Source organism: Electrona antarctica (genome assembly GCF_951216825.1).
Source record: "Electrona antarctica genome assembly, chromosome: 17".
Taxonomy (NCBI): Eukaryota; Metazoa; Chordata; class Actinopteri; order Myctophiformes; family Myctophidae; genus Electrona; species Electrona antarctica.
The window spans coordinates 444070-456406 of NC_136798.1; the positions used below are offsets into that span (position 1 = coordinate 444070).

At 48.0% G+C, this 12337-nt stretch overlaps 1 protein-coding gene across 1 annotated transcript in view; it reads right to left on the reverse strand.

Annotated features, from left to right (window-relative positions):
* Positions 1-12030, reverse strand: part of LOC306940546 (kinesin-like protein KIF26A) — a gene marked incomplete at both ends in the record, with an annotated part of 128181 nt that extends 116151 nt beyond the window's left edge. Inside the window, 2 exons of the mRNA XM_079525643.1 lie at positions 10176-10364; positions 11887-12030. Of these exons, the coding sequence (XP_079381769.1) occupies positions 10176-10364; positions 11887-12030 (333 nt within the window). The remainder of the gene's footprint in view (positions 1-10175; positions 10365-11886) is intronic.
* Positions 12031-12337: the final 307 nt, after the last annotated feature.

Genomic DNA, 12337 nt, shown 5'->3' on the forward strand with positions numbered 1-12337 from the left:
ATACTATATATATAACTATCCTATATATATAACTATACTATATATATAACTATTATATAACTATACTATATATATAACTATACTATATATATAACTATACTATATATATAACTATACTATATATAGAACTATACTATATATAGAACTATCCTATATATAGAACTATCCTATATATATATAACTATACTATATATAGAACTATACTATATATAGAACTATACTATATAGAACTATACTATATATATAACTATACTATATATATAACTATACTATATATATAACTATACTATATATAGAACTATACTATATATATAACTATACTATATATAGAACTATACTATATATAGAACTATACTATATATAGAACTATACTATATATATAATATATATAACTATACTATATATATAACTATACTATATATATAACTATACTATATATATAACTATACTATATATAGAACTATACTATATATAGAACTATACTATATATATAACTATACTATATATAGAACTATACTATATATAACTATACTATATATAGAACTATACTATATATATAACTATACTATATATATAACTATACTATATATATAACTATACTGATCAAACACACCATCATCATTAACGTTCCTACTTCTGATCTGATCAAACACACCATCATCATTAACGTTCCTACTTCTGATCTGATCAAACACACCATCATCATTAACGTTCCTACTTCTGATCTGATCAAACACACCATCATCATTAACGTTCCTACTTCTGATCTGATCAAACACACCATCATCAAAAATAGCAGATCTACAGGCTCGAAACGTGGTGAAAAGAGACACTTTTTCTGCTTGTAGATCTGCTACTTTTGATATATATATTTTAAAATTTGAATCCTGAAAAGTAACAGTTTTAGACATAACTAGGTTTCCACCCGACAGAGACGACATATATAGTATGTGCGTGCATGTGCGAGTTTCAGTGTGTTGAGTGTGTGTGTGAGACTCTAACAACTGCATAAAATGCACTTGCAATACACCACATTACAGCGGTGACAGCCACACACACACACACACACACACACACACACACACACACACACACACACACACACACACACACACACACACACACACACACACACACACACACACACACACACACACACACACACACACACACACACAATGTGTCTATAGGCGGTGAAGACAGCAGCATGATGGGAGGTAATGAGGACCTCAGAGAGACCACTAGTAGAACTAGGAGTACTACACCATCTGACTCTGAGAGGTTCAAATGGAACCGTGAGGGTCCAGAGAGACCGCTAGTAGAACTAGGAGTACTACACCATCTGACTCTGAGAGGTTCAAATGGAACCGTGAGGGTCCAGAGAGACCGCTAGTAGAACTAGGAGTACTACACCATCTGACTCAGAGGTTCAAATGGAACCGTGAGGGTCCAGAGAGACCGCTAGTAGAACTAGGAGTACTACACCATCTGACTCTGAGAGGTTCAAATGGAACCGTGAGGGTCCAGAGAGACCGCTAGTAGAACGTACTACACCATCTGACTCTGAGAGGTTCAAATGGAACCAAATGGACCCGTAAGGGTCCAGAGTTAAGGGTGTCCTTGCAAATAAAACATTTGAGAACCAACTAGTACTAGTTTGACTCCTAATAATGCTCCAGAGAGAAAATCTAATTATATTCTGAAGAAAACGTGGAGACATTCAGTAATTACTAGGGATGTCCCGATCACGTTCTTTTGCTCCCGATACCGATCTTTCCCGATTCCGATCTTTTGAAAATCATGTGATCGGAGCCGATTTCCGATCACCCGATCCGATCGGTACAACCCTAGTAATTACGATCAAAATAAGAACAGTATAATGGTGTGTAAAAAAAGTAAATTTAGCCAAGCCAAGCCACGGACACATTTGTCCGTGTACGGTAGAATCTGCACCTGGCTCGCTGATAACAAACTATTCTTACTCCTGATTGTTTCTGTATTTTTGTCCTGTAATGTCTACCATTATGTCTATGTCTTGTCTGTTTCTTGAACGGTGACGTCATGGACGCAAAGCAAATTTCAGTGCAAGCTGACAATAAAGTTGTATCGTATCGTACACCTGGGAAAAACTGAATCAATTCTCTTCGGATCAAATAGTAATCTCAGCAAGGCAGATGGCTTCTTGGTTAGAGTTGGTGACAATATTATCACACGAAAAGATGAAATTACCTACCTAGGTTCCATCCTGGAGGCTAATCTTTCCGGTGATAAAATGGCCACCAACGTAATCAAAAAAGTCAACCAAAGAACAAGATTCCTCTACAGGATCTCCTCACTGGTCAACAAAAACACCTTGAAGACCTTAACAGGAGCCCTCGTACAAGGTTTCTTCGACTATACATGCACCTCTTGGTACCACAGCACCTCAAAGGCCCTTAAAACAAGGCTCCAGACCTCCCAAAACAAACTGGTCAGGCTCCTACTTGGCCTCACCCCCCGAACCCACCTCACCCATGCCCACTTTGACAGGCTGGAATGGCCAGAGGGAGTTCAACAAACCATGTACAACCCAGATTTGGCACAAACGAGGCACTCAATTATTTTCGCTCCTATGCCACCAAAATGTGGAACGCCCTACCATCATTAAGACATGCAAATCCCTTGACTCCTTCAAAACAGCTCTCAAAGGGCACCTACAGACGGCTATTCGAAACTGGCCACCATAAAATCTGAATCCCCCCCCACCCCTTTTTCCCCTCACTATATGTTTATTTTCCCTTTTTACCTCCTTTATGATGAATTCCTGTCCTGTTCTTTGGCAATATAGAAGTGTCTATTTGTACGTTTCTAAATGTTTTGATGAATTGAACAAGGTGGACCCTCTTGTAAACAAGTGTAATGCTTTATTGGGTCGTCCACTCACAGTTAACAGTCTTTGTATTGAGTTGTGCTTGAAATGTACTGTAATTCTGCAAATTGTTAATAAATATTTCAATCAATCAATCAAAATTGGTGAACCCTGCGTGCCTATATAGACGCATTTCCAGATGTGAACCAGGACGCGCACTGCAGGCCGCGGCCAAAAGAAACCCATTGAGCAGCACTCATCATTAGATGCAATGTAACAGAGGCCACTCTCAGCTCTGACCTGTAGAACCCATTGAGCAGCACTCATCATTAGATGCAATGTAACAGAGGCCACTCTCAGCTCTGACCTGTAGAACCCATTGAGCAGCACTCATCATTAGATGCAATGTAACAGAGGCCACTCTCAGCTCTGACCTGTAGAACCCATTGAGCAGCACTCATCATTAGATGCAATGTAACAGAGGCCACTCTCAGCTCTGACCTGTAGAACCCATTGAGCAGCACTCATCATTAGATGCAATGTAACAGAGGCCACTCTCAGCTCTGACCTGTAGAACCCATTGAGCAGCACTCATCATTAGATGCAATGTAACAGAGGCCACTCTCAGCTCTGACCTGTAGAACCCATTGAGCAGCACTCATCATTAGATGCAATGTAACAGAGGCCACTCTCAGCTCTGACCTGTAGAACCCATTGAGCAGCACTCATCATTAGATGCAATGTAACAGAGGCCACTCTCAGCTCTGACCTGTAGAACCCATTGAGCAGCACTCATCATTAGATGCAATGTAACAGAGGCCACTCTCAGCTCTGACGTGTAAAAAAAAAAAGCATTCCATCAAACTGTCGGATTCCGTTTTCCTCCCAGTGTGGAGGAAGAAGGTTTATGGTGGATGTTTTACTGGCTCTTGAAATAATATAATATAATATAATATAATATAATATAATATAATATAATATAATATAATATAATATAATATAATATAATATAATATAATATAATATAATATAATATAATATAATATAATATAATATAATATAATATAATATAATATAATATAATATAATATAATATAATATAATATAATATAATATAATATAATATAATCCTGAAACCACACCCCCTCAGTCTCAGAGGGAGAGCTCCCTATACCATCACCCCCTCACAGTCTCAGAGGTAGAGCTCCCTATACCATCACCCCCTCACAGTCTCAGAGGTAGAGCTCCCTATACCATCACCCCCTCACAGTCTCAGAGGGAGAGCTCCCTATACCATCACCCCCTCACAGTCTCAGAGGTAGAGCTCCCTATACCATCACCCCCTCACAGTCTCAGAGGGAGAGCTCTATACCATCACCCCCTCACAGTCTCAGAGGTAGAGCTCCCTATACCATCACCCCCTCACAGTCTGAGGGAGAGCTCCCTATACCATCACCCCCTCACAGTCTGAGGGAGAGCTCCCTATACCATCACCCCCTCACAGTCTCAGAGGGAGAGCTCCCTATACCATCACCCCCTCACAGTCTCAGAGGGAGAGCTCCCTATACCATCACCCCCTCACAGTCTGAGGGAGAGCTCCCTATACCATCACCCCCTCACAGTCAGAGGGAGAGCTCTATACCATCACCCCCTCACAGTCTCAGAGGTAGAGCTCCCTATACCATCACCCCCTCACAGTCTCAGAGGTAGAGCTCTATACCATCACCCCCTCACAGTCTCAGAGGTAGAGCTCTATACCATCACCCCCTCACAGTCTCAGAGGTAGAGCTCCCTATACCATCACCCCCTCACAGTCTGAGGGAGAGCTCCCTATACCATCACCCCTCACAGTCTCAGAGGGAGAGCTCCCTATACCATCACCCCCTCACAGTCTGAGGGAGAGCTCCCTATACCATCACCACCTCACAGTCTCAGAGGTAGAGCTCTATACCATCACCCCCTCACAGTCTGAGGGAGAGCTCCCTATACCATCACCCCCTCACAGTCTCAGAGGGAGAGCTCCCTATACCATCACCCCTCACAGTCTCAGAGGTAGAGCTCTATACCATCACCCCCTCACAGTCTCAGAGGGAGAGCTCCCTATACCATCACCCCCTCACAGTCTCAGAGGTAGAGCTCCCTATACCATCACCCCCTCACAGTCTCAGAGGTAGAGCTCCCTATACCATCACCCCCTCACAGTCTCAGAGGGAGAGCTCCCTATACCATCACCCCCTCACAGTCTCAGAGGTAGAGCTCCCTATACCATCACCCCCTCACAGTCTCAGAGGTAGAGCTCCCTATACCATCACCCCCTCACAGTCTGAGGGAGAGCTCCCTATACCATCACCACCTCACAGTCTCAGAGGTAGAGCTCTATACCATCACCCCCTCACAGTCTGAGGGAGAGCTCCCTATACCATCACCCCCTCACAGTCTCAGAGGGAGAGCTCCCTATACCATCACCCCTCACAGTCTCAGAGGTAGAGCTCTATACCATCACCCCCTCACAGTCTCAGAGGTAGAGCTCCCTATACCATCACCCCCTCACAGTCTCAGAGGTAGAGCTCCCTATACCATCACCCCCTCACAGTCTCAGAGGGAGAGCTCCCTATACCATCACCCCCTCACAGTCTCAGAGGGAGAGCTCCCTATACCATCACCCCCTCACAGTCTCAGAGGTAGAGCTCCCTATACCATCACCCCCTCACAGTCTCAGAGGGAGAGCTCCCTATACCATCACCCCCTCACAGTCTCAGAGGGAGAGCTCTATACCATCACCCCCTCACAGTCTCAGAGGGAGAGCTCTATACCATCACCCCCTCACAGTCTCAGAGGTAGAGCTCCCTATACCATCACCCCCTCACAGTCTCAGAGGGAGAGCTCTATACCATCACCCCCTCACAGTCTCAGAGGGAGAGCTCTATACCATCACCCCCTCACAGTCTCAGAGGTAGAGCTCCCTATACCATCACCCCCTCACAGTCTCAGAGGGAGAGCTCTATACCATCACCCCCTCACAGTCTCAGAGGGAGAGCTCTATACCATCACCCCCTCACAGTCTCAGAGGTAGAGCTCCCTATACCATCACCCCCTCACAGTCTCAGAGGGAGAGCTCTATACCATCACCCCCTCACAGTCTCAGAGGTAGAGCTCCCTATACCATCACCCCCTCACAGTCTCAGAGGTAGAGCTCCCTATACCATCACCCCCTCACAGTCTCAGAGGGAGAGCTCCCTATACCATCACCCCCTCACAGTCTCAGAGGGAGAGCTCCCTATACCATCACCCCCTCACAGTCTCAGAGGTAGAGCTCCCTATACCATCACCCCCTCACAGTCTCAGAGGGAGAGCTCCCTATACCATCACCCCCTCACAGTCTCAGAGGGAGAGCTCTATACCATCACCCCCTCACAGTCTCAGAGGGAGAGCTCTATACCATCACCCCCTCACAGTCTCAGAGGTAGAGCTCCCTATACCATCACCCCCTCACAGTCTCAGAGGGAGAGCTCCCTATATCATCACCCCCTCACAGTCTCAGAGGGAGAGCTCCCTATACCATCACCCCCTCACAGTCTCAGAGGTAGAGCTCTATACCATCACCCCTCACAGTCTCAGAGGTAGAGCTCTATACCATCACCCCTCACAGTCTCAGAGGTAGAGCTCCCTATACCATCACCCCCTCACAGTCTCAGAGGTAGAGCTCCCTATACCATCACCCCCTCACAGTCTCAGAGGGAGAGCTCTATACCATCACCCCCTCACAGTCTCAGAGGTAGAGCTCCCTATACCATCACCCCCTCACAGTCTGAGGGAGAGCTCTATACCATCACCCCCTCACAGTCTCAGAGGGAGAGCTCCCTATACCATCACCCCCTCACAGTCTCAGAGGGAGAGCTCCCTATACCATCACCCCCTCACAGTCTGAGGGAGAGCTCCCTATACCATCACCCCCTCACAGTCTGAGGGAGAGCTCCCTATACCATCACCCCCTCACAGTCTGAGGGAGAGCTCCCTATACCATCACCCCCTCACAGTCTCAGAGGGAGAGCTCTATACCATCACCCCCTCACAGTCTCAGAGGGAGAGCTCCCTATACCATCACCCCCTCACAGTCTGAGGGAGAGCTCCCTATACCATCACCCCCTCACAGTCTCAGAGGGAGAGCTCTATACCATCACCCCCTCACAGTCTCAGAGGGAGAGCTCCCTATACCATCACCCCCTCACAGTCTGAGGGAGAGCTCCCTATACCATCACCCCCTCACAGTCTCAGAGGGAGAGCTCTATACCATCACCCCCTCACAGTCTGAGGGAGAGCTCCCTATACCATCACCCCCTCACAGTCTCAGAGGGAGAGCTCCCTATACCATCACCCCCTCACAGTCTCAGAGGGAGAGCTCTATACCATCACCCCCTCACAGTCTCAGAGGTAGAGCTCCCTATACCATCACCCCCTCACAGTCTCAGAGGTAGAGCTCCCTATACCATCACCCCCTCACAGTCTCAGAGGTAGAGCTCCCTATACCATCACCCCCTCACAGTCTCAGAGGTAGAGCTCTATACCATCACCCCCTCACAGTCTCAGAGGGAGAGCTCTATACCATCACCCCCTCACAGTCTCAGAGGGAGAGCTCTATACCATCACCCCCTCACAGTCTCAGAGGGAGAGCTCCCTATACCATCACCCCCTCACAGTCTCAGAGGGAGAGCTCCCTATACCATCACCCCCTCACAGTCTCAGAGGGAGAGCTCCCTATACCATCACCCCCTCACAGTCTCAGAGGGAGAGCTCCCTATACCATCACCCCCTCACAGTCTCAGAGGGAGAGCTCTATACCATCACCCCCTCACAGTCTCAGAGGGAGAGCTCTATACCATCACCCCCTCACAGTCTCAGAGGTAGAGCTCCCTATACCATCACCCCTCACAGTCTCAGAGGGAGAGCTCTATACCATCACCCCCTCACAGTCTCAGAGGTAGAGCTCCCTATACCATCACCCCTCACAGTCTCAGAGGTAGAGCTCCCTATACCATCACCCCCTCACAGTCTCAGAGGTAGAGCTCCCTATACCATCACCCCCTCACAGTCTCAGAGGGAGAGCTCTATACCATCACCCCCTCACAGTCTCAGAGGTAGAGCTCCCTATACCATCACCCCTCACAGTCTCAGAGGGAGAGCTCTATACCATCACCCCCTCACAGTCTCAGAGGGAGAGCTCCCTATACCATCACCCCCTCACAGTCTCAGAGGGAGAGCTCCCTATACCATCACCCCCTCACAGTCTCAGAGGGAGAGCTCCCTATACCATCACCCCCTCACAGTCTCAGAGGGAGAGCTCTATACCATCACCCCCTCACAGTCTCAGAGGGAGAGCTCTATACCATCACCCCCTCACAGTCTCAGAGGGAGAGCTCCCTATACCATCACCCCCTCACAGTCTCAGAGGGAGAGCTCCCTATACCATCACCCCCTCACAGTCTCAGAGGTAGAGCTCCCTATACCATCACCCCTCACAGTCTCAGAGGGAGAGCTCTATACCATCACCCCCTCACAGTCTCAGAGGGAGAGCTCCCTATACCATCACCCCCTCACAGTCTCAGAGGGAGAGCTCCCTATACCATCACCCCCTCACAGTCTCAGAGGGAGAGCTCCCTATACCATCACCCCCTCACAGTCTCAGAGGGAGAGCTCTATACCATCACCCCCTCACAGTCTCAGAGGGAGAGCTCTATACCATCACCCCCTCACAGTCTCAGAGGGAGAGCTCTATACCATCACCACAACTGCCAAAAACAACACTGCTCACTAGAGTGCGTCTCACCACCACAAGAGGAGGTGTTTGGACAAGAATCCTCTCTCTCCATCCACCACCATTGAAATAACATGTTTTTCAATTGTATGTATATTCTGTGCACTGGGCCTTTCTCGGCCCCACCTCTCTCCCTGTGTTTTAGGATCCAAGATGGCCGCAGCACCAGGAGGGGGTGGGGCGGAGGTGAGCGGGCGGGGTCGACATATGACCTTACTGGGCTGCGTTCAAGACACTTGCCTTGTGTCTGACACCTGACTTGTGTCTGAACACAGCTTTGATGGATGTGTTCTGCCCCCTCCCCCCCCCCATCAAACAAAATGTTTGGTCAAACCATATGGGGTTCCATTGGAAATGCATTGGAGCGGCCATTAAACACAGACACAAGACAAACGCAAGACAGGTGTCTTGAATGTGTGAACGCAGCCCAGTAAGGCCACGCCCTCCTGGTGCTGCGGCCATCTTGGATCCTAAAACACAGGGAGAGAGGTGGGGCGAGAGAGGCCCTTATTGCTAATCTTGGCGTCAGTAAGAAGGAACATCAGGTGCAGCACGGCGACTGCAGGGCATAGCATGGTTGTTTTTAGTTGTTTCCAAAAAAGATGTTTTAGCAAATTCAACATAAACAAGGCGGAACAACAAGGCAGAAAGAGCCTGCTGGTTAGTCAGTCAGGGACCAATCAGAAGGCTGAGAAATGGTGAATTGATCTACATGAGAGTGCGGAAATATGATCATATCACACCCATACTCCATTCCCTTCACTGGCTTCCCGTCTCCTCCAGGATAGAATACAAGGTCTGCCTCCTCACCCATCAGTGCATCCACAGCAACGCCCCTTCCTATCTGAAGGAACTCATTGAACCCCCAGCCTCCACCCGCTCCCTCCGCTCTGGAAATTCTAACACACTCAAAACCACCAAAACAAAACTCCGCACCATGGGGGACCGGGCCTTCTGTTCAGCTGCTCCTCGGCTGTGGAATGCCCTCCCCGACCACCTGAGAGCACCACAATCCGTGGACGCTTTTAAAAGGGGACTTAAGACATTTCTTTTTAACAAGGCATTTGGCCAGCTGGACCATTAGTTGCCCGGTGTGCTTTTAATCCTTTTAGCAGTATACCATGAAATGTGCTTTTTTATTTAATCATGCATTATTTTAAGATTATTTTTCTTATTCTTCTTCTTGTTGTAGCACTTTGAGATTTGTTTCAAATGTAAAGTGCGTTATAAATAAAATTTATTATTATTATTATTATTATGAAAGCGTACAGTCTCAATGTTTGCAATCAAAAAATCACACCTGTGTGAACTGAGCGGTGCAGGCTGCTTAACAACACCACCGGCTGGCTGGCTGCCAGCGGTATTGGAGCTGTGCGTGCGTGCGTGCGTGCGTGCGTGCGTGTGTGTGTGTGTGTCGAATGCGACCCCAATCAGCTGCAGGGGTCAATGGGTCGTACTCCAGACAGACAGACAGACAGACAGACAGACATGTATGTAGTTTAGGTTGGTACTCACCATGGTGGTCTGGTGCTGGGGGGTGTGGCTCTGGGACACCCTCCACACCCCCTCCAGGCACAGGTGTGGGTTGGGGGGGAGGGGCGTGCGTGTAGCCCCGCCTCCCCCACCCAGGTAGGTGCTGTGGACTCCGCCCCAGCCAAGCTCAAACTCCTCCCCCTGCGACCTCTGGGCCCGTTTGGACGGCAGCTGTCGCAGAGCAGACGGAAAAGTAAAATACGGCGTCAGATACCACACCGTTTCCCCAGACATATCAGATAGCCTACCACACCGTTTCAGATAGCCTACCACACCGTTTCAGATAGCCTACCACACCGTTTCAGATAGCCTACCACACCGTTTAGCCTACCACACCGTCAGATAGCCTACCACACCGTTTCAGATAGCCTACCACACCGTTTCAGATAGCCTACCACACCGTTTAGCCTACCACACCGTCAGATAGCCTACCACACCGTTTCAGATAGCCTACCACACCGTTTCAGATAGCCTACCACACCGTTTCAGATAGCCTACCACACCGTTTAGCCTACCACACCGTCAGATAGCCTACCACACCGTTTCAGATAGCCTACCACACCGTTTCAGATAGCCTACCACACCGTTTCAGATAGCCTACCACACCGTTTCAGATAGCCTACCACACCGTTTAGCCTACCACACCGTTTAGCCTACCACACCGTTTCAGATAGCCTACCACACCGTTTCAGATAGCCTACCACACCGTTTCAGATAGCCTACCACACCGTTTCAGATAGCCTACCACACCGTTTCAGATAGCCTACCACACCGTTTCAGATAGCCTACCACACCGTTTCAGATAGCCTACCACACCGTTTCAGATAGCCTACCACACCGTTTAGCCTACCACACCGCCAGATAGCCTACCACACCGTTTCAGATAGCCTACCACACCGTTTCAGATAGCCTACCACACCGTTTAGCCTACCACACCGTCAGATAGCCTACCACACCGTTTCAGATAGCCTACCACACCGTTTCAGATAGCCTACCACACCGTTTCAGATAGCCTACCACACCGTTTAGCCTACCACACCGTCAGATAGCCTACCACACCGTTTCAGATAGCCTACCACACCGTTTCAGATAGCCTACCACACCGTTTCAGATAGCCTACCACACCGTTTCAGATAGCCTACCACACAGTTTCAGATAGCCTACCACACCGTTTCAGATAGCCTACCACACCGTTTCAGATAGCCTACCACACCGTTTAGCCTACCACACCGTCAGATAGCCTACCACACCGTTTCAGATAGCCTACCACACCGTTTCAGATAGCCTACCACACCGTTTAGCCTACCACACCGTCAGATAGCCTACCACACCGTTTCAGATAGCCTACCACACCGTTTCAGATAGCCTACCACACCGTTTCAGATAGCCTACCACACCGTTTCCCCAGACATATTTAAAAAAAATACAATAGAAATCAGTTTTTCATGAATAAATACAAATAAATAAACATTAATTAGGCCTACACGAAATTCTATAAAAGAACATAACAGCATTTATGTTATCAAAATCAAATCGAATCTAATTTCAGCGTGTCCTCAGCAAAACAGTCATTACCATATTGTATACATTGGCAATTTAAAAAATAGCAGATCTACAAGCCCACAGCGCGTCACTTCGTGCTACACTGCACACATAAACAAATCTTTTCATGAAAGAGAATCCAGTCCTTCACCTGTTCAGATGTTCTCCAGTCCAGCTGCGCGTCTCTCTCCCAGTCGGCTGGCGGTGGTGGCTCCTGCTGACCGCTGAGGGCCGGGGCCCCCCGGGGCCACCGGGGGTCCCCCGGGGCCCCTCGGGGCCACCCGGGGTCCGGCATCACAACCCTGATGTCCCTGTCCGTCCCAATCCTAGTAGTAGGGGTGTAACGATACATTATAACACTAGGGGGGTGTAACTATACATTATAACACTAGGGGGGTTTAACGATACATTATAACACTAGGGGTGTAACGATACATTATAACACTAGGGGGTGTAACGATACATTATAACACTAGGGGGTGTAACGATACATTATAACACTAGGGGGGTGTAACGATACATTATAACACTAGGGGGTGTAACGATACATTATAACACTAGGGGGGTGTAACGATACATTATAACACTAGGGGGTGTAACGA